We start from the raw sequence: 24131 nt of genomic DNA on the forward strand, positions 1-24131 counted from the left end.
GTCCAACAAGCAAAGGAAAGAAGGGGAGAGAGGGGGCTGGAGGGCATTGCACGTAGACGATATTGTGACAATTATCCAATAGGCCACATAAAAGAACTCCTGGCGCACAGACTCCCCCTTCCACCCCTCTCTTACCCTCCTAAAGGAAACTTACCATGAAAGAAAACTCCTAATAAGAAAGGTCAGAGAGTGGAAGGAGAAAGGAAGGAAGACAGAAAGGGAGAAAGAGTATCGAAAGAGGGTGCCATGGGGCCTTCACCTGCCCGCCATGTTTATGTAAGGAGGTAAAAAGTTCCGATCAAAAAGGGGATTTGAGTCATGTCATGGGTTTGAGCCAGACCCTGCCAAATAAGACTCCCAGTGAGACCATTTTGTGATCACAGACTCTGCATCCCCCCGCGACTGGACCAGAACCCTCTCCATCCGATATATTGCATTCACCTCGTCAATCCACTCTTCCAAGGTTGGAGAGTCTGCCTTCTTCCAGTGACGGGGTATAGCCGTCTTGGCCGCCTGTAGGAGGTGTCGCAGAACAGATTTTTTTGTACGCAGCCTGCGGCATAGGGAACATGTAGAGCAGAACCGCCTCAGGGCGTCTAGGCACGATCACTCCTGAAACCTCTCTGATCGCCTCTAGCACCCCCTCCCAAAAGGACTGCAAGGCTAAACTCGACCACCATATATGCGTCATGGTACCCCCTTGGCTTCCGCACCTCCAACAGTTATCTGGGGTCTCTAGCCACCACCGATGTAGGAGGGAAGGGACCCGATACCATCGTGATACGACTTTATAACTGGTCTCCTGGGACTTAGTAGCAGTCACCGACTTGTGTGACAAATGGAAGCATCGCCCCCATTGTTCTCTAGAGAATGTTTGGTTGAGTTCCCCCTCCCATGCTCCGCAAAAGGGGGGGGGATCGTCCAAGCCCCCGGAGACCAGCAATTTGTATATAACTGAAATGTTGTGATTCGGGGCAGTCTTTGTTGTACACATGGCCTCATAAGGGGATGGAGAGAGTGAAAGCTCGTGCGTCTGTGTAAGTGATGTAATAAAATGCTGGAGTTGGGCGTATTCGAAATTGTGGCGTAGTTTTTGGGGTTTCTCCCCCAAAATTACAGAGAGTGGTAGTGTCCGTCCCTGTGGGGCAATATGGATGAGCCGAAGAGGCGTCCGTTTAGTTCCTTCCAGGAAGCGGGTAACAGAGGCACCTGGAAGGAAATCCGGACTATCGGTCACCGGCATCAGCGGTCCATATGCACGAATCAAATCGCATTTCCTTCCAGGGGCATGTATGGTGCGCAGAGTCTGCTCGACACTGTACCCCACCACAAGTTTGCGACGGTTCAGCCGTGGCCACGTCCAAGGCAGAGTTGACGCCGACAGAGAGCATAGATCATGGGCCAAACGCACCCATAGTTTAGACCCCTCACCGTGCAGCAGGTCCAGGACACGGGCATGGGCCACTGCTAGGTGATACTTTCGGCAGTCCGTCAGTCCCAACCCTCCCGCGTCCTTTGGTCTGGTCAGAACACTACCTCGTATTCTAGGTCGGCCCTTGGCCCAGACAAACTAGATAAATAATTGTTGAATTTTGTACCAGTATGACGCAGGGATGTGGACGGGTACCGTCTGCAGGAGGTATAATAATCGGGGCAGAACTGTCATTTTGAGGGCGCCAACCCTACCAAACCAGGACACCACCCCCTGATGCCAGGTGGCTAGGTCCCTCTCTAATTTGATAAGAAATTGTTGGAAGTTAAGTGGAAACAGTTTGGACAGGTCAGTTGGAATGGTGATACCCAAATATCTGATACTATTGTTTTGTGGCCACTTAAAAGGGTGTTTGGATTGTAGGGAAGAAACTAGATTTGGAGGGAGGGAGATGTTCAAAGCCTCTGATTTGTCGAGGTTTATCCGGAAATTGGACCATCTCCCAAAGCTATCCAACTCTGACATCAGGGATGGGAGTGCCTCAAGCGGATTAGTGAGATAAACTAATAGGTCATCGGCGAAAGCCGAGCATTTATATTCATGGTTCGCTATCTTGATCCCGTGGATGTCTGGGTTGGCTCGCAGGGCCGCCATGAAATGCTCCATCACTAGGATGTATAGAAGAGGGGATAAGGGGCATCCCTGTCTCGTCCCGTTATGGATGGTGACAGGGTCCGACAGGGTGCCATTGATTTTTATACGCGCCGATGGGGTGTGGTACAGCGCAAGGATTTTAGCCGTTAGGTTTGGGCCCAGCTGCAGATGATTTAATGTTTGGGCGAGTGACTCCCATGAAATCCTGTCGAAGGCCTTCTCGGCATCTAAGGACAGGATCATCAATGGGATCCCTCAGTTGCGAGCAAATTGAATAATATCTAGAGTTTGAAGAGTGTTGTCTCTAGCCTCTCGTCCCGGGACAAACCCAACCTGGTCTAGGTGGATCAGATCCGGAAGGAGAGGATTCAGCCTATTGGCAATACGTTTAGCATAGCACTTGACATCTACATTGAGCAGGGAAATCGGTCTGTAGCTACTTTGGGAATAACTGTAATGTGCGCCGCTGTAGAGTCCGTTGGAAAGAGGGTGGTGTCTGAAATTGAATTAAAAGACTCCAACATCAGAGGCGCAAGTAGGGTCGAAAAGGATTTATAGAATTTTGCCGTTAGCCCGTCCGGACCTGGACTTTTATTGCCAGGAGCGCTCTGGATAACCTGCAATAGTTCTTCTATCGTGAACGGGGCCTCAAGATTTTCTATTATGGCGCTATTCAGTTTTTTAAAGGGGGAAGGGGGGGCACCCGTTGAGGCGTTGGGGGACACCCTAGGAGGGGGTAGATTGTACAACCTAGAATAATATTTATGAAAGGCACTTGAAATTTTTGGGGTAGTATGCACCAGGCCACCCGATGAGTCCTGAATATGTGAAATCAGGTTTGTTGCCCTTTTGGCTCGTAACGCGTTGGCTAGCATTTTGCCTGGTTTGTCGCCGAACTCGTAAAATCTGCTCCTGCCCAATTGGATAATGTGTCTATATGAGGAGTCCAATAATTTCCTAACCTCAACCTCGCTCTCAGAAGTGCTTGGAGTGTCGAGGCTGCCAGAGCACGTTTATGGAAGAGTTCAAGTGTTGTGACTTTTTGAAGAGCGTCTTTGATGGCTTGTGCCCTACTTTTTTTAATTCGAGAGCCGTGTTTAATGAGAGTCCCATGGAGGACACATTTCAGGGCCTCCCACTTAAACACAGGCGCAGTGCTGTCTGATGCGTGGTCCCCAACAAAATTTGTGATAGAGGTGCAGATATCTGAAGTGCAGCTCTCATCCAAAAGCAGGGACTCGTTAAGCCGCCAGGATCCTGCCGTCTTTGCCATGGATGGAACATGCATGGAGCAGAACACTGGAGCGTGATCCGACCATAGGATGTTTCCAATCCCCGTAAGGGACAGCCAAGATAAAACATTATGCTGAACCAGAATATAATCCAAGCGGCTGTACGAGTCCTGCGAGTGTGAGTAGAAGCTGTAATCCCTGTCCGAGGGGTGCTGTATGCGCCACGCATCATACAGTTGGAGCTGTAATAAAGATTTTTTAACTCGTTTAATTAGTGCATAGGAGAGGCTTGATCGACCCTTGGAGTTATCCATAGCCGGATCGAGCGTAATGTTTAGGTCCCCACAGAGAACCACTGAACCCCTAACCAAAGGGAGGGCCGAACGTACTAATCTGGCGACAAAGCAGTCTTGGTTCTGATTGGGTGCGTACGCATTAATTATAGTAAAATCCTGTCCACTGAGAGATAATGATAAAACAATATAACGTGCCGCCTCATCTATTTTAACGTCCAATACTTGGTGAGGGAGTGATTTGTGTATGCCTATCGCCACCCCCTTTGAACGTGTCTCTGGATTGTTGGCAAAAAACCATGTGGTGTAGTATTTGTTTTTGATCTTTGGGGTGTGGTTAGTTTTAAAGTGCGTCTCCTGGAGGCAGATCAGGTGTACCTTACATTTGTGCAGGTGATAAAGGATCTGGGCCCGTTTCTCTGGGGTATTGAAACCCTTCACGTTGAAGGATGTAATGTTCAGGTCCGCCATTTAGAGGGGAATTCGGATGTTGCGATGGAAGGAGGGCAGGGCTGCAGTTTTGGTGGACAGTCCCCATGGCGAGGTCTAGTACAGAGAAAGAAGATTAGGAAAAAGAGAGAAAAGAGGAAGGGAGACGATTCAGAGGAACAAAACAAAAGCAGAGGGAAAGCCTCCGCACTTAACACTAAGCAAGTTAATACAATCAACGGGAGCATGCCCGCCGCACACCGGCGGGGCAGGGGCTTCCAACCTATTGGGGGGAGAAACTGGTCAGACATAACCAAAAGACAACTCCTTTCCAATTGAGCATGAATACAGAGAGACAAATAACATTAGCATGGTACGAAACCATCGGCATCTCATGTAATCAATATCATGTACTATAGATATCTTAGAGAGGTTCCTTCAGGCGGGGTCCAGACTACTGCGGCTCAGATGTGGGTGTCTCTTGCCCCGGAATCTCTCCTCTCTCCGAGGGGGTCCCGCAGACTGCCAATTCGTGGAGGGGCTCTCAGGAGGACCCGTGCGTAGCCCCATACCCCATGGACGGAGCAGCGTGTTAGGCCACTGGGGGAGAAGAATCGGCGGCAAGCCAAGGCCCGTAGTAAAAGAGAGCAAGTCCTCGGGTGTACGGAGGGTGAAGTATTTCGAGCCCTGGCGGACCGAAAGGGAGAAAGGAAATCCCCATCGGAACTGGATCTCTCTATCCTTTAAAACATCTAATAGAGGTTTGAGGGCCGCTCTTTGAGCTAGTGTATGGCGAGAAAGGTCCGGTAAGATTCTAATAGGGGTCCCATTATAGGAGAGGTCAGCTTTTTTCCTACTCGCCAGTAGGATCGCCTCCTTGAGAGCGTAGAAATGGACCCGGCAGATAACATCCCTTGGGTGGGGGTCCTCCGGATTGAAAGGGCGGAGTGCTCTATGGGCTCTGTCCAGCTCTATTCTGACCCCTGGCGGGCGCCCGAGCAACCTGTTGAAAATTGTGGTGAGCACCGATGGTACATCCACGGAAGCAATAGATTCTGGCAATCCTCTGACACGGAGATTGTTTCTCCTATTGTGGTTCTCTAGATCGTCCATATTTTGCTGCAGGGAGAACAATTGTTTGGCGTGTTCTGTCACTGTAGCTTGTAAGGCATGGATAGAGGTAGAGTTATTTTCTTGTATCGTGGAAACCGTATCCACTCTATCTGTTAGAGATGAGAGTTCCGCTCTGAATTGAGCAAATTCCAGTTTGCATTCCGCAACAACTTGGTTCGCTAGAGCCGCGATGTCACTTTTGGTAGGTATCGCCTGCATGAATGCTCGGAGGTCCGCCAGGGAGGCCGGCCTATCCTCACCCCCTGCAGTCGGAGAAAAGGCCACATGGGAGGTATGGAAGCTTGACTGTGGCCTGTATATTTGTGGTCTCCCCTCTCTCGGAGTTGCGATCATGATTGGGGTGTGAGGTACCATTTGAGTGTCAGGGCCCGCTAGAAGCAAGGTGGGATGCCTCTCAGGTGTGACCGGGTGCTTGGCGGGGGGGCTGTCTGCCCATGATGAGCCAGTGGACGATCTGGTTGGGGGGCTTGATGCTGCCTCCTCCCTCTGTAACCTTTCTTGCATGACAGCCTCATCTTTCTGGGGGGGGGGACTCCCCATCCTCCTCTCCCATATGTGGGGGGCAGGTGTCCCCAGCTCTCTGTGAGACCCCGGGCTCTGTGCTTCCACACCCATTGGGATCGTAAGCTGGGGTGGAGGGGGGCCTGGACAGACTCCAGCTACTCCCATCTGTGGCTCCGGATTTTCTGCCAGGATCAGGGGCGACTGGTGTCCCAGGCATAGTCCTCCCCCCTCCCTCTTGTGCGGCCTGATCACCGCTTGTCAGCTGCTTCAGCTGCAGGGTCTGGGGCCTGCTTACCCGGTCCGTCTCGGCTGGGGATCTGCTGCGGCGGCCATCTTGGAATGGCGCCGCTGCCGCGCCAGGCCTCTCCGCCTCCGGTATGGGGGTCCCGATTGTTCCGATTACGGACCCATTCCTCCGGGTCTGAGCTGGGGTGCTTCCCGCTTCCTCCGGTGCCCGGGTCCCGCTCGCCGCGGCGGCGGATTCAGCTTGACAATCTGGTCCCCGGGCAGGACGCATGGAGGCCTCAGATTTTTCACTCCCCGCACTGGTGAGGTAAGCCTCCATAGTGTGCTGTGGGGACGTCGGGCGGGCAGCAGAACGGGACCGGGCTTTCTTGGCAGCGGTACGCACCATTTTGGCGTGGGGATGCCGGTGGATCGTGGGATTCTGCAGCGGAGCTCAGGAGCTGCACGTCTCTACACGGCCATGTCTAGCCACGCCCCCATAAATATATTATATGCTAACTCCACTACTTGATAATGTATAAAAAGAAAACACAGGAGCAATTGCGCATTTCAAAATTAAGAAAATTACTTTTATTACAAAATAATAACAACATAAAAAAAGACATACATGAACACATAAAATTGAAGTGTGACAGTGTACAACACACACATAGATGTGGAGGATTGAAACTGGCTGAGTTTCCGATGCTATAATGTTATTTGCTTATTGCAAGTAAAAAGTGAAGGAACCCACATTGGTTATATCCCTCTGCTATTACATAGCAACGGAGTGCAGAACTGTGGAGCATGAGCTACATGGATGCAAATGCGTATATACGAAAAACACCCAGTATACGGTTTCATATCGTGGCCATTAAAGGGTTAAGTTCATGAGGTGCGCCCCTGCATCCAAACGACTATGCCCACAGACAGCATTACACCATAGAATATACAATTAAAGTGCTTAGTGCATACAGCATGTAAACTGATGCTATGTGATCCAGAGAATAGATAAATATTAGTGATGAGCGAGTATGCTTGTTACTACTCGGTACTCGCACGAATATCACTGTACTCGGGCTACTCGGCGGGGACCGAGTAATCTCGCGATACTCGTGCTGTACTCGTGGTCTTCATCCCTGCATGTTGGCGCTCTTTTGAGAGCCAGCCCTCATGCAGGGATTGGCTGGCAGACCACTGCAATGCCACAGCCCTGTTAGTTGTGGAATTGCAGTGATTGGTCGGCCCGCACAGCGTGACCGAGCCTTTATACCGGTGGGCGCGCTGTGCTCTGCTCACAGCCATCCAGACAGTCAGTGCAGAGAGAGTGTTGCTGCTTCAGGGAAAGGTTTGCAGCCCTTTATAGCTATTTCCGTAGCAGGGCTGCAAACAGTGTGACCAGAAGTCCTTCTCAGGACTATTATAGTTGTATACAGGCAGGCAGGGTATAGCCAGGTCGGAGTACAGTAGCAGAGTCCTTCTCAGGACTATTGTTGCTGTATACAGGCAGGGTATAGCCAGGTCGGAATACAGGCTAGTGACCAGAAGAGTCCTTGTCAGGACTATTGTAGCAGTATACAGGCAGGCAGGCAGGCAGGCAGGGTATATAGCCATTCCTAGTGGTGACCGTATACCAGCCTTCATCATATCTGGGGCTGGTGTACACAGTCTAAAAGTCCAGATAGTGTCAGACTTCTCAGTAATTGTCGCTCCTAAAAACCTGTTAGGTTCTTAGTGCGTCCGTGCTTGCATTTAAAAACCGCATGTGTGTGCCTGTCGGTGGCAGCGTACAGGTGCACTTGTGTGCGTTTTGCACAAACTTGGATATAACGCACAAGTCTAGTGAATACACGTCAGCACAGCATTGCAAAATGCGTAAGGGCGTTGGCAACGAACAAGGAAGTGGACGTGATGGTGGTGCAGGCAGAGGCCGAGGTCGTGGGCAAGCTCTAATTTCGCCACAACAAAGGGCCACATCTAGTCGCTCGCACGTCCTGTCCCAAATTCTTGGGGACCGCAGCAGTACACCGCTCTTGAACCAAGACCAGTGTCAACAGGTTGTTAGTTGGATAGCGGATAATGCTTCCAGTCAGATTGGCACCACCACAAACACTCTGTCTTCCACACGGTCAAGTGTCAGTAGCCGTGATACTGCACCGCACATTTCAGAACCTGATCCTCCTTCCTACCACAAGGCGGCTGAGTACACGTCCTCGGACATTACTGATCCCACACTTGGACACTCGGAAGAGCTGTTCACGTTTCCATTCGCACATTCTGGCCTCTCGCCAGCTCATGTTGAAGTGGGTCATGAGGAGATCGTATGTACAGATGCCCAAATATTTGAGCAGCCACGTTCTCACGAAGTTGGCAACGTGTCTCAACAAGGGGTGGACGATGATGAGACACAATTGTCAGGAAGTCAGGAGGAGGAGCAGGGTGCGGAAGAGGAAGACGACGTGGTGGATGATCCAGTAACTGACCCAACCTGGCAGGAGGATATGCAGAGCGAGGACAGCAGTGCACAGGGGGAGAGAGGCGTAGCATCCCAACAGGCAGTAAGAAGCAGGGTGGTGGCTCCAGGCAGAAGTCAGGCAACCGTTCCCCGGAACAACAACACGACACAAGGTGCCTGTACAAATGTTAGGTCTTCCCGAGTCTGGTAGTTTTTTAAGTTGGCTCTAGATGATTCTAAAAAGGCCATTTGCAACACCTGCCATGCCAGCATCAGCAGGGGTACCAAAACTAGCAGCCTGACCACCACCATCATGATCAGGCACATGTCAGCCAAGCACCCGACTTTGTGAGATGTACAACAGAGTCGAGGAGCAGTGCTTGCTGATGTCACTGCTACGTCTTCGCTTGTTGTGCATGCGAGCCAATCCCCTGTCCATGCTGCCTGCGAACAAGCCTCCTCCGGTCCTGCACCTGCAGTTGCCTACGCAGAAATAACACCATCATCAAGCACGTCCTTGTCCCAGCGCAGCGTTCAGTTATCCATTCAGCAAACCTTTGAACGCAGGCGCAAATACACTGCCAACGCCCCACATGCCACAGTTCTAAATGCTAACATTTCGCGACTGCTTGCGCTGGAAATGTTGCTTTTTAGGCTGGTGGAGACAGAAGCATTCCGCGACCTGATGGCGGCAGCTGTCCCACGTTACTCGGTCCCCAGCCGCCACTATTTCTCCCGGTGTTCCGTCCCCGCGTTGCATAACCACGTGTCACAAAACATCATACGTGCCCTGAACAACGCTGTTTCACCCAAAGTCCACCTAACCACAGACACGTGGACAAGTGCTTGTGGGCAAGGCCGCTACATCTCGTTGACGGCACACTGGGTTAATATTGTGGAAGCTGGGACCCAGTCTGAGCGAGGGACGGAACACGTCCTTCCCACACCAAGGTTTGCAGGCCCTACCTCAGTCAGGGTTTCACCCACACTCTACAGCTCCGGAATGTCATGCTCTTCAGCCTCCTCCTCCTCCTGCGCATCCTCATCCACTTTACCCTCCACACCAGTCCCAAGCTGGAAGCACTGCAGCAGTGCCTCGGCAAAGCGGCAACAGGCTGTGCTGAAGCTAATCTGCATAGGTGACAAACCTCACAATGCAGAAGAGGTGTGGACAGCTCTGAAACAGCAGGCAGATCACTGGCTCACACCTCTGAACCTAAAGCCAGGAAAGGTCGTGTGTGACAATGGCCGGAACCTGGTGGCGGCTTTGAGGCGAGGCCAGCTGACACATGTTCCATGCGTGGCCCATGTGCTCAACCTCGTGGTTCAGCGGTTTCTAAAGTCATACCCAGAGCTGTCTGATCTGCTGGTAAAAGTTCGCCGCCTGTCTGCACATTTTCGAAAGTCACCTACTGCTTCAGCCGGCCTTGCCGGCTTTCAGCGCCATTTGCATCTTCCGGCTCACAGACTGGTGTGTGATGTCCCCACGCGTTGGAATTCAACTCTGCACATGTTGGTCAGGATATGTGAGCAGAAGAGGGCAGTTGTTGAGTACCTGCATCACCTAAGCCGTCGGGAAATGGGTCAAACTCCACACATAACACCTGAGGAGTGGAGATGGATGTCCGACCTATGTACCATCCTACAAAACTTTGAGGACTCCACCAAGATGGTGAGTGGTGATGACACCATTATTAGCGTCACCATACCGCTTCTCTGCCTTCTAAAACGGTCTCTGCTCAAAAACAAACATGATGCATTGCAGGCGGAGCGCGATGAGTTGGAGCAAGAAACAGTAGTGGGTGTGGGTGATAACACACAGCCCAGCCTCGTCTCATCACAATGTGCAGTGGAGGACTATGACGAGGAGGAGATGAAGACATGGAGCAACTCTCCGGCCAAATTGAGGATATGACATGCACACCAGTCATATCCTCGGTTCAGCGTGGCTGGCCAGAGGACAGGGTAGATGAGGAGGAGGAGGACAGCATGTTCAGTCATCGTGTTGGTCAGGATACTGAAGTACTGGCTGTTAAGAGTCTGGCGCACATGGCTGACTTTATGGTAAGCTGCCTGTCTCGTGACCCTCGCGTTAAGAACATCTTGGCCGACAATCATTACTGGTTGGTAACACTGTTAGACCCACGCTACAAGGAGAACTTTATGTCTCTTATTCCCGAGGCGGAGAGGTCAGCCAAAATGCAGCAGTTCCGGAAGGCCATAGTCACGGAAGTAGGCATAGCATTCCCCTCACAAAACGCTAGCGGCATAGGTCAGGAATCAGTAGACAACCAAGGCGTACAGCCGAGAGAGGCACAAGTCCAATCCGCCAGAGGTAGGGGAACAGTCTTTAAGATGTGGGACAGTTTTCTCAGCCCCTCACGTACCACAGCCCCTGAGGTGCGGGGTAGTGCCACAAGAAATCCTAAGTTTGCCCAGATGCTCAAGGAGTACCTTGCAGATCGAACAACTGTACTCCGACATTCCTCTGTGCCTTACAATTATTGGGTATCCAAGGTGGACACGTGGCATGAATTGGCTCTCTACGCCTTGGAAGTCCTGGCCTGCCCTGCCGCTAGCGTTTTGTCAGAGCGTGTTTTTAGTGCCGCAGGTGGAATCATTACAGATAAACGCACCCGCCTGTCAACTGAAAATGCTGACAGGCTGACTCTGATCAAGATGAACAAGGGTTGGATTGGGCCAGACTTCACCACAACACCATCAAATGAGAGCGGAATCATGGGTACACACTTCTGGACTTTGGATAATCGCTGGACTGCTCCTCCTTCTCCTCATGCGCCACCATGATGACCGTTACAATAGTTAGGCCTTTGTTTCAGGTATACCCCCAGTGGTAAATTGTTTCGCCCATTCTTTCAGAATGGACATTACAACGACAGGAGACCCGCTCCTTTGCAATGGGAACAATGTTTTGAGGCCCTCATGCACGTCTCTATCCAGGGACAATGTGGAGCCTCCCAATTTTTGGCTGCCCTGCCTAAGGGCTATACTACAATACACCCACTTCCTGACAATGGACACTTCAGGTTTACAGGCCCTCATGCACGTCTCTATCCAGGGACAACGTGGAGCCTCCCAATTTTTGGCTGCCCTGCCAAAGGGCTATACTACAATAGACCCACTTCCTTACAATGGGCACTTCAGGTTTACAGGCCCTCATGCACGTCTCTATCCAGGGACAACGTGGAGCCTCCCAATTTTTGGCTGCCCTGCCAAAGGGCTATACTACAATAGACCCACTTCCTTACAATGGGCACTTCAGGTTTACAGGCCCTCATGCACGTCTCTATCCAGGGACAATGTGGAGCCTCCCAATTTTTGGCTGCCCTGCCAAAGGGCTATACTACAATAGACCCACTTCCTTACAATGGGCACTTCAGGTTTACAGGCCCTCATGCACGTCTGTATGCAGGGGCATTGGTGAACCTCACAATTTTGGACTGCCCTGGCAAAGGAAAATACTACAAAGACTCACTTCCTCAAAATGGGCACATTAGACTCAAGAGGCCTTCATGTACGTCTCTTCTCAGGGACATCGGAGTGCCACACAATGTTTTACGTAAAATCTTTCATGTATTAATCTCAAAAAGTAACATACACCAGCTCTATCTCACTATTGGGAATGTGCCCTTAACATTTCCGCCATGAAAATTCATTTTGGTGTCATTTTGAAGGTTTTCTGGTGAGTCCGTAAAAATGGCGTAAAACGCGGACAAAATTGTTCACAGCTGTGACTTTTGAGTGATAAATGCTTCAAGGGGTCTTCCCCATGCTGTTGCCATGTCATTTGAGCACTCTTCTGAGACTTTTGTGACATTTTTAGGGTTTCTACATGCTGCCGGGGGTCATTTCATAAAAATACTCGGGTCTCCCATAGGATAACATTGGGCTCGGTGCTCGGGCCGAGTACACGAGTATCTTGGGAGGCTCGGCCCGAGCTTCGAGCACCCGAGCTTTTTAGTACTCGCTCATCACTAATAAATATATATATAGCCACTACATCCGGTCAAATAACATGGTTATAGTAAAATACAATCATCACAGTATAAACCAGTATAGGTAAGAATACTATATTCCTGGAATAGAGGTCATAGAATTGGCTCGAAAAGAGGACCTGCGCGTGTTAGTAATCTGTCATCCGTAAAAATTCACATCTCATTCAGTGCAGGTTACCATATGACCTAAATGGCTCAGGCAATCATGGCATCACATTACCCATTGTAAATTGGTGGATCAGCACTGTTCAACCTCCACCCGAATGTACATTTCACAATAGAATGCTTCCTCAGGGGTCTGCTGTTAATCGATATACCCTCACCTTTTATAGTGTGGTCACCCAAATGAGTCTCACCTGCGATCACACGCCGGCGCATGTGCGTTGACGTCCACCGGCCCTCCCGGGAGCGCCGCTCGTCAGCATCGCACGTGCGTGCTCAGTGGCTCAGAACGCCAATGATCACGTGCGTCGCCCATGACAGCGGTGCCACCCGGGGGATGGGTGGAGAGCAGCGGGCACGCGCACAGGAACACACCTGGGACTGATCACATCCACTAGAATGCGGCACCATACACACCAGTACTCCTCATGTCATTCTATGTGGATACAAGGTATGTGACATGTTTGCCTCACAAAATATATACAGGGTGATTAATGTTCGTAATGACTTGGTTCCCAGGTGGTGTGGGATATCACCAGGAGATAAATGCAGTTCCATTGGGATCAGTTTCACATACAAGGTGCTCCTCAGGATGGCAAGGGAGAAATTACCTGTCAACAAATACACAAATTAAAATAGCTTAAAAACAAACAGTGTAGGAGAGTGATGGAAATATAACAACTGTTTAAAGTACTAATAAGTATCATAGATGCTGCGCAAAAATCCAAAACCAGACCTAGAAGGCCAATTTTAAGATCTATTTTAAGACTAAGGTGGACCATGGACTAATTCACAAAAAACATGCAAATGAGTTAATTTCGTTTAGCCCTATAGGTGATTCCGTTTGCAGCAGGGTGATCTATTTACATTCCTGCTGCAGCAGTTTTATTATGTTACCACCACGAATTCCTACTGACACTTGTTCAATACCCCTCACCTTAAACATGGATGTGATCCCCGCACCTTTAAGTTTGAAATGTCGTGGGATTGTTTTTAAATCCTCCAAACTGGTAACAGTTTTTGCCGCAAGAATGTCACGGACATGTTCTCTCATCCGGACTCGCAGTTGGCGAGATGTCAACCCGATATAAATCAGGTTGCATCCGCAAACCGCGTAGTATATAACCTGCGTAGTGGAGCAGGTGATATACTGTCGGATTGTAAATTCTTTATCACCCCCAGAAGACTTAAGGCTACTTTACACACTGCGATATCGGTCCCGATATCGCTAGTGTGGGTACCCGCCCCCATCTGTTGCGCGACACGGGCAAATCGCTGCCCGTGCTGCACAACATTGCCCAGAGCCGTCACACATACTTACCTGTCCGGCGACGTCGCTGTGACCGGCGAACCGCCTCCTTTCTAAGGGGGTGGTCCGTGCGGCGTCACAGCGACGTCACTGAAGCGTCACTGAACCGCCGCCCAATAGCAGCGGAGGGGCGGAGATGAGCGGGACGTAACATCCCGCCCACCTTCTTCCTTCTGCATAGCAGCCGGGAGTCAGGTAAGGAGAGGTTCCTCGTTCCTGCGGCGTCACATGCAGCGATGTGTGCTGCCGCAGGAACGAGGAACAACTTCGTTACTGCTGCAGTAACGATTTTTAAGAATGGACCCCCATGTCGCCGATTAGCGATTTTGCAACGATGCAAAATCGCTTATCGGTGTCACACGCAACGGGATCGCTAATGCGGCCAGATGTGCGTCACAAATTCCGTGACCCCAACGACTCCGCATCAGCGATGTCGCAGCGTGTAAAGCCCCCTTTAAACGTTTTCATTCTACTCATATTGGCACATGCCTTGAATCCACCATACAGATAAAACCCCGATTGGTGGGCCCGTCCCAAATGGTTTGTTGGTAGTTACCACATAGTGGCTTCTAACCAACAAATCTTTCAGATTTTTGTTTCTTTTATAAGACATCTGGGGGTAATCCAATAGGTAGTTCTTCAAAGTTGGTTCAGTTTGGAGAACTGACAAGTAACGCTGTAAGATTTTCTTAATTTCCTCACTTTGTGAGTAGGTCGACATTAATCTAATATGGTCATTATCCTTGGAAGTTCGTTTTGAAGACTGGAGTCTGCTTTCTCTGGTAGAGTTCTTTGCCCTGTTGTAGCCTTCTTTGATGGCTCTGTTACTGTACCCTCGTGACTGGAATCTCTTTCTCAATATCTCTGCCTGATGTTCAAATTTTTGTGGGGTGGAACAGATCCGCTTCGTTCTCATGAACTGACCAACTGGAATGGCTTTGATGGTTGTGTAATGTTGACTAGACCCAGCATGCAGCAGGGAGTCATCTATGTGTGTTTTGTACACTGTCACACTTCAATTTTATGTTTATGTATGTCTTTTTTAATGTTGTTGTAATTATTTTGTAATAAAAGTAATTTTCTTAATTTTTAAATACGCAATTGCTCCTGTATTTTCTCTTTATACATTATCAAATTCAAATATTGTAAGAATAAGCTTCTTACCTTTTGATACAGCTCGAGTTGCCTTTCTGAGGAAGGCAAGGTGGTTGGATCAGCGGTTCTCAGGAATAGCGGGTCCCTGTTCAGGCACCAGATTTTGTTGTCACCATTCAGCATGGGACATAAAAGATTTTGTGTGTGGTCCTAATTAAATTAAATAGATCATGTATGTATGTATGTATGTATGTATGTATGTATGTATGTATGTGAGACACCCCTCTGAGACAATAAAGTATCAGACGTAGCTCTCCCTTTGTCTCAAACAAATAAAAGATTACATCATCATCACTCATTTATATAAGACTATAAACTTTTTAGTTTCACATTCCTGAACTTCACTTTTAACAAAGAAACTGAAACTATAGAAGTCCTTATCTAACGTAAACAGGAGGTCTCTGCTGCATTACACCAGGGGAGACACAGTACAGACTCTTATGGTCATGTCACACACAACGACAGCGACATCGTCACTGCTGTCGCCATTTTCTGTGACGTAGCAGCGACCGTGCTAGTGATGTCACTGTGTGTAACATCCTGCAACGACCTGGCCCCTGCTGTGACGTCGCCGGTTGTTGCTGAATGTCCTGGACCATTTTTTGGACGTTGCTCTCCTGCTGTGAAGCACACATCGATGTGTGTGAGACAGAGACAAACTAAACGTGCAGGGAGCCGGCTTCTGCGGACGCTGGTAACAAAGGTAAATATCGGGTAACGAAGCAAAGGCTTTGCTTGGTTACCCGATATTTACCTTTGTTACCAGCGTCCGCAGCTTCTTGAAGCCGGCTGCCTGCATACGTAGCCAAGGTACACATCGGGTAACTATAAGCAAAGCGGTTTGCATGTTAATCCGATGTGTACTCTGGCTACGAGTGCATTCAGCCAGCGCTAAGCGGTGTGCACTTGTAACCAAGGTAAATATCGGGTAACCAAGCGAAGCACTTTGCTTGGTTACCCGATATTTACCTTAGTTACCAAGCGCAGCATCGCTTCCACGCGTCGCTGCTGGCTGGGGGTTGGTCACTGGTGAAATCAGCCTGTTTGACAGCTCACCAGCGACCAGGTAACGACGCAGCAGGGATCCAGATAAGGTCAGATCGTCGTCGTGATCGCTGCTGCGTCGCTACGTGTGACCTAGGCTTTAAAGGTCCCGTCACAGACAACGAGATCGCTACTGAGATCGTTGCTGTGTCACCGTTTCTGTGACGCAGTAACGATCTTGCCAGCGATCTCGTTATGTGTGACACCTACCAGCGATTAAGCCCCTGCTGTGAGATCGCTAATCGTTGCCGAAGGGTCCGGAGCATTTTCTTCAAAGGTGATGTCCTGCTGGGCAGAACACATCGCTGTGTTTGACACCTAACAATGACCTCCTATACAGTTCGCTCATCGTTACTGCATCGTTGGTAAGGTCTGACTGTGTGACATCTCACCAGCGACCTCCCAGTGACTTACCAGCGATCCTTATCAGGTCACATCGTTTTCGGGATCACTGGTAAGTCGTTACATGTGACGGGGGCTTTACACAAAGACAAAATGGAGTGTAGATTTAACAAAATGAATTCTGCTCTCATTCAAGCAATACACAAATGGATGAGTAAAGCATACAACTTGGCTATAAAAAAAAAAGAAAAAAAAAATTCTCCATCAAAAATTAAAAAAATGTGTAAAAAAAATGAATAATTTGTAAATGATCCATTATAAAAAGTACACAACCGTAATGACATAAAATTAACTCTTTATTAACAGATAGTAAAAGTCTATTAATATTTACTAAAACAGACATTCTATTCATGACTATGGCTTCACTCCTGTGTAATAAGCCTTGATTTCCGAGCAAAACAAACATGAATATGGCTTCACGCCTGTGTGAATGCTCTCATGTATAATGAGACTTGATTTGTCAGCAAAACATTTCTCACATTCTGCACATGAATATGGCTTCATTCCTGTGTGAATTCTCTCATGTCTAATAAGATGTGATTTCCGAGCAAAACATTTCTCACATTCTGAACATGAATATAGCTTTTCTCCTATGTGAATTCTCTCATGTCTAATAATATGTGCTTTCCGAGCAAAACATTTCCCACATTCTGAACATGAATATGGCTTCACTCCTGTGTGAATTCTCTCATGTTTAACAAGATCTGATTTGCAAGCAAAACATTTCTCACATTCTGAACATGAATATGGCTTCTCTCCTGTGTGAATTCTCTCATGTTTAACAAGATCTGATTTGCAAGCAAAACATTTCTCACATTCTGAACATGAATATGGCTTCACGCCTGTGTGAATGCTCTCATGTGTAATGAGACTTGATTTGTCAGCAAAACATTTCTCACATTCTGAACATGAATATGGCTTCACGCCTGTGTGAATGCTCTCATGTGTAATGAGACTTGATTTGTCAGCAAAACATTTCTCACATTCTGCACATGAATATGGCTTCACGCCTGTGTGAATGCTCTCATGTGTAATGAGACTTGATTTGTCAGCAAAACATTTCTCACATTCTGCACATGAATATGGCTTCATTCCTGTGTGAATTCTCTCATGTCTAATAAGATGTGATTTCCAAGTAAAACATTTCTCACATTCTGAACATGAATATGGCTTCTCTCCTGTGTGAATTCTCTCATGTTTAATGAGATTTGATTTGTTAGCAAAACATTTCCCACATTCTGCACATGAATATGGCTTCGCTTCTTTGTTACTTTCACTTTCCTTAGCATTCTGTGTGGAACTCCTGGTACCGTCATCTGCCATAAATAAAATTGAAGTTATAAGCTTTTAATAATATAACCTCAAACATACACAGACACACATAAATCCATACAAATTCCAAAGAAAGTGTGTAGTGTTCTACTTTAAAAGGCCTATGTGACAGAAAATACCCAAAATGACATCATTTTAAAAACTGCACCCTTCGAAGGGCTCAAAATGACATTCAATAAAACATATCTACAAAAGCATATCCAGTGGCACTCAATAATATAAGGATACTTTCGCATTGCATTACTGCTGTAGGAATATTAGAAAAAAGGGATTAATACATAGGTAATGAGAAAAATGAGTAAAACGACATAGGCATTGCATTACTGCTTTAGAGATATTTGTAAAGTGAGATTCTTAGTTTATGTATTGACCAATCCATGTGAGCCCGATAACCGTGACAAGCACCTGACCAAGCACTCTGCCCTATAGCCAGGGTGTGTCCACCATCTTATTTAGCCAGGAAGCAGAAATGCAGATTTTTTAACCACACAGAAGCATTTAAGGTTAGGTTCCCAATAGAATAAGATCACCTTGTCAAGGTGATCGGCCTCACATGGATTGGCCAATACATAAGCTAAGAATCTCTCTTTGCAAATATCTCTAAAGCAGTAATGCAATGCCTTTGTCTTTTTACTCATTTTTCACATTAGCTATGTATTTATCCCTTTTTTGTAATATTCCTACAGCAATAATGCATCACAGAAATTAAAGCAATGTGGAAGGAAAAAAAAAAACATTTTAATTTTTCCCACAAAAGTGTTGCGTTACCACAAATTTTTATTTTCCCAAGGGTAAGATGAGAAAATGGACCATATAATTCTGTTGTGCAATTTCTCGTGTGTACGCCGATATCCCAGGACTCGGAAGGGAAGGAGCACCATTTGACTATTGGAGAACAGAACTGGCTGAACTAGAGGATGCCATGTCATGTTTGTAAAGCCCTTGATGTGCCTAAACAGTGGAACACCCCACAAATTATCTCATTTTGAAATCTACACCACTGAAGGAATGTATCTAGGTGTGGAGATCATAGAAGTACCCTTATATAGGGCAAGGGGTCTTTAGCAGACCCCAGCTATTATGGCGACCCATATGCACCCAATGATAAATGTTGCTGGGGGCGTTGGATAGGTGGAACGTTGTACCCCATAGGCTGCAAGCTGCGAATGCTGCTGTCAAAGATTGAAAAGTTAACAGCAGTGGGTGAAGCTTACCTCCACTGAATAACTCAGACATCATCTGCTGGCAATAATGGAGACTCAGCTTCTGAGCCTGCCAGAAGCAATAGGATGTAATAATATGTTATATATCGAGAAGGGGTTAAAGAAAATCTGGCAGCTACAAAAACACTATTTACCTGCAGATATAGTGGTAATCTGAGTACCTAGCATTAAATGATCTCTATCTGGTTTATTAGAACAGTGTGTGACGCTAGTCACTGCATGGACAAGCCGTGAGGCAGGGTTATCAAATGTTCTGGGGTCAAATACAAAGAACATGCCATGAACTAAGGGGAAAGACAAAGGCGTAGTCAGCTCTGGGGTCAGAATATCAGGAGGATAGCGGATATGGGCAAATGGATGGTCAGAGGAGGTCCAAGGTCTCCCAGCTATAGATCAGAGCACAGATAACCAAGGCCCACATTCGCAGGGAGCCACAGTGGCGACGGACTCTGTTCACAGGCAACCTAAAATTAGTTGCTCAGCCTCAGCTGAGTGTTTTACACTGTTTTCCAGTCCTGTGGAGTGGTTTGTGGCTTCTTGAGACTCAGGGGGCTAATTTCTTTTCAGCTGTCTTCTCCCCATTTAAGGTTTGAGATTCCTCTTGTTACTGCAGATGATACCTTCAGTTTATGCTCCTGTCATTCCGGTTTTTGTGGCGATTCTTTGTGGGGTTTGCATCTCCACTCCCGGTGGAGGGGGGGGGGGGGGGGGGGGAGGGTTAGATCAGGGTTTGGACAGGTGTTAGTGTGGCACCCCAGGCTTCAGTTGCCACAAATATACCTGTACCCGGGGCAGGGAAGGATCTCCACATCAGGTAGTCTCACATACAACACTTCCACTCCAAGCCTGGAGGGGGAGCTCTACAAGCAGAGTTCAGGTGAGGTCCCCTTTAAATCCAGGTTTGGAGGCGGAGTTAAAAAGACAGTTGACAGTTGGAGAAAAGGAGACAGTGCGAGCAGAGAGTGAGGGAAGACATCAAAATAGAGAGGGCTGTGCTTAGCCCGTACGAGCAACTGTGTGACCGCCTGAGGGGTCAGGAGTGAGGCAAAAGAGGAGTGACCGGGAAGGTGGAGCCAGATCGGTTCATCCCCAAGGAACAGCGCTGATTACGGGACACCGGCGTCCGAGTTTGTGAGGGATCTAATCTACCCAGCAATAAAGACCGGAGGCCAGGAAGACTCCAGGTCTCCTGGCCGCAGCAGCACCTGAAGGCAAAGCCGCTACACAGAGCTTAGGGACCGCAGTGAGTACAGCAGTGCCCCTTAAAGAAGCTCCCGCCGCCTGCCATACAGGTGAAGACAGTGAGAGAGGGACAAGGTATAGCTACAGGCAGCCTAGTACGAAAGAGAGAGACAGCGCAGCAGGGAGGCCTCACAACTAACCTGGTGCAGAGATCCTGAACTGTTTCCAGATTACCCAAAAACTGTCACATCAGAAACTGAACCCATTTTTAATAACACCTGCAAGTAAAACCTGGTCAGAGTTAATGAATTGGTGTAACGCACTTTATTTCTTCATCTGAGGAGCCATAGGCTGCTGCACTAAAGTGACAGTTGAAAAGGCTGTGAGGAAAAACCGCCATATCTGTGTAGAGACTGCTAAAACTGCCCTGGGGACCCCGCTTCACCTACGGGAAGCATAAACAACTGGCTGCCTAACCATCACCCCAGAGGTCTGACCTGCAGCCCCAGTAACCATACTGGAACCGTAGGTGGCGTCACGAAAGTTTTATTTTTTTTAATTTTCTTTATTATTTTTTTTATTTTATTTTTATTATTTAGTGAGTTTCAGCGAACACCAGGGCCATGGAACTGGGCACAGGCCCCCGTGACAATCCCATTAACCAACACCTGGAACCGAGTACCCCACGGCCCTGGGGCGGGTCATTAGGGTTAAGCTGGAGGTCCAGACCTGGATACCATCAAGCCTACCTCTGGGATCAGGGACAGCACAAGTTCCCTAGTTTGAGGGCCAGTTTTAGGGTCCCTGCTCCAGCTATCCTGGCACCTCCATGATACTCTGGGTTTAGGACTGATTACTCAGAACAGGGAACCCCTGAAGAAACCAAGCACCTCCCAGTTTCAGATTGAACTGAGCTTTCGCTCAACAAACAGCTTGGCACGACCCGGATTCCATAGGGAGCCAAAATTGTCACTCACTGCGTACAAGACAGCGGATAGAGTGTGACACAGTAACTACAAGGAAAAAATGCAGTTACATTCTCCCAGCAGCTGCTCACTTCCAGTCACCAGCACAGTGGGAGAGGCTGAAACAGTCACCACTCACTACATAGTGGGTGCACAGTAATCAACCCTCTTGTTCCTTGGCTGACAGCCTGTGAGCGGTAAGTGTTACTGTTTCCCGCACTGCATCGGTGACTGTATACGAGCGGCAGCAGGGAGAATGTAAATTCATTATCTCCTTGCAGCTGGGAATGTGACTGTTCTCCTTGTTATTTAATGGTGACTCTTCACTGAGGAGGGTTACCTGTGGAAAGGTCTCTACTCCGTTCATCACCCCGCACATCCATTTCTCCTTTTTCCATTGTGTCTGCAGCGTTCTGCATATCTTTTCCCTGAATTTCAAAGCTGTAAAATAAATAATGTAAAAGTCATGGACAGAAGGAAAAGTCATGTGGAAGGTTCTAGATCAGCGTTTCTCAACTCCAGTCCTCAAGACCCACCAATAGATCATGTTTTCAGGATTTCCTTAATGTTGCACATGTGATGGAATTATTCCCTTTCTAATATTAAGGAAAACCTGAAAACATGATCTGTTGGTGGGTCTTGAGGACTGGAGTTGAGAAACACTGTTCTAGATTGACGCTTCTGCTACCAGAGTCTTATGGCACCTGAGACCAATCGATGCTTGGCCTCTACGCCTCCTATATCCCCCGTGCTGCCCCAGAGTCAGTTCAGCAGGGATAGAAGCAGACGTGGCAGGATCCACTTAGTGTGGTACATTATGACATTGGGATTTCCTTCATTGTTTTGTCTTCACAATTTGGATGCCCTAATGCTTATTTTTCCATCATTTTAGAATTGGTTTAGTCAACAATGTTATATTTTTGAAAGTCTTTTTGAGGAAATACGTAATTACTTACCGGTAATGTGTTTTTTCTGAACCCATGATGGCACCACGAGAGAGGGGATCCGCCCTTACAAAACAGGAAACCTCCAGAATAAAAAGGGGCGGCACCTCTCCCCGCATCAGTTGATTACCGAGCATGACAGGACCTCCGAAACAAGGAACATCGTTAAAACATATCCCGCCACCAGAACCGCCCAGTGAAGAGGAGCGAAAAAGGAAGCAAACTAGCAACCCCTAAGTGCAGGGAGGGAATGTAAGGGTGCCGTCATGGGTTCAGAAAAAACACATTACCGGTAAGTAATTACGTATTTTTCCAGCACCCATGATGGCACCACGAGAGAATTACAGAGAGGAAGACCTAGGGAGGGACAACAGTTTGCAGAACCCGTCTCCCAAAGGTGATGTCGGTGAATGACAAATCAAGGCGATAGTGATTAAAAAAGGTGGACGGAGAAGACCAGGTTACTACCTTACATATTTGCTCGATAGAGACCTCTGACCTCTCCGCCCAGGAAGATGCCATCGCTTGCGTGGAGTTCGCCTTCATACCAGGAGGTACGGCTTCACCCCCGGCCGTGTAAGCAACAGAGATGGCATCCCTGATCCACCTGGCCAAGGTGGATTTAGAAGCCTTAAGCCCCTTCCTACAACCCTGGAAGACTACAAACAGAGACTTATCCCTCCTCCCTTCTGAGGTGACCAACAGATACCGTTGAAGACAACGCCTAACATCCAGGCAGTGCCATCCCATCTCCTCCGGAGTAGAAGGGTTGGCATAAAAAGAGGGGAGCACTATTTCTTGTGATCTATGGAAGTGGGAATGCACCTTCGGCAAATAGGCAGGGTCAGTTCTTAAAACCACTCGGTCATCAAAAAACTGGGTATACGGAGGAGAAATGGATAAGGCCTGAAGGTCACTAACCCTACGAGCGGAAGTGAGTGCGACCAGGAGAATCGTTTTGAGGGACAGATGCTTGAGTGAGATAGAATCTAAGGGCTCAAACGGGTGCCGTGTTAAAGCTGAAAGGACCAAGTTAAGGTCCCAGGACGGCAGTGGCATGTTGCCCCGAGGCCTAGACCTAGCACAGGACCTAACGAACCTAGACACCCAGGGATTTCCGGCCAGGGCATGGTTATACAAGGCGCTCAGTGCGGAGATTTGCACCTTTATGGTACTAACCGACAGACCCAGTTCCCAACCCCTCTGGAGCAATTCTAGGACAACCGGGACAGAGGGTGGCTTAGTAGGATCCGCACCCGTAGAGGCCAGGAATTTGGCCCAAACGCGCCCATAAATACGAGTAGCGACAGGCTTTCGACACTGCATCAAGGTGGAGATCAGACCTGGAGAAAACCCCTTGTGGCCTAACAGTGACCGCTCAAGCGCCACGCCGTCAGGTGTAACCTGGTGTTCTGCGGGTGGAAGGCTGGACCCTGGGATAGGAGATCCGGTAGGTCCGGGAGAACCCACGGATTGGTGATGGACAGATGCGTCAGCCAATAAAACCAAGGTCTCTTTGGCCAAAAGGGTGCTATGAGAATCACGGCTGCTTGATCCTCCCGTATCTTCCTGAGCACTGCAGGGAGGAGGATGATCGGAGGGAAGGCATATGCGAGGCGGAAGTCCCATCTGAGTAATAGGGCGTCCACCGAGTGGGGATGATCCCTCGGATCCAGGGAACAGAATCGGGGAACCTTCCTGTTGGTTCGGGTTGCAAAGAGGTATATCTCAGGAACCCCCCACATCTCCGTTATCCTGTCGAAAACGGACTGATTTAGAGACCATTCGCCTTGGTGAAACTGGGTGCGACTGAGAAAGTCCGCCAAAATGTTCTCCTTCCCTCGGATGTGCACTGCCGACAGGGAGCCCAGATGAGCTTCTGCCTGAGACATGATCCTGCTTGTGATGGACATTAGGTGCCTGGAGCGAGTACCCCCCTGGTGGTTGAGATACGCTACTGTTGCTTGGTTGTCAGACAGAACTTTCACATGGCGACCCCGCAATAACGGCAGGAAACGACCTAACGCCTTTTCCACCGC

At 48.5% G+C, this 24131-nt stretch overlaps 1 protein-coding gene across 1 annotated transcript in view; it reads right to left on the bottom strand.

The window, feature by feature from the left end:
* Positions 1-16724: 16724 nt before the first annotated feature.
* The window catches only part of LOC142287503 (uncharacterized), a 128385-nt gene continuing 120978 nt past the window's right edge, over positions 16725-24131 (bottom strand). The window contains exons 11-12 of the mRNA XM_075333444.1: positions 21489-21589; positions 16725-17762 (exon numbers count right to left, since the gene is read on the bottom strand). Coding sequence (XP_075189559.1) covers positions 16801-17762; positions 21489-21589 — 1063 coding nt within the window. The 3' untranslated portion in view covers positions 16725-16800. The remainder of the gene's footprint in view (positions 17763-21488; positions 21590-24131) is intronic.

The sequence above is a fragment of the Anomaloglossus baeobatrachus genome, unplaced genomic scaffold (assembly GCF_048569485.1).
Source record: "Anomaloglossus baeobatrachus isolate aAnoBae1 unplaced genomic scaffold, aAnoBae1.hap1 Scaffold_73, whole genome shotgun sequence".
Taxonomy (NCBI): Eukaryota; Metazoa; Chordata; class Amphibia; order Anura; family Aromobatidae; genus Anomaloglossus; species Anomaloglossus baeobatrachus.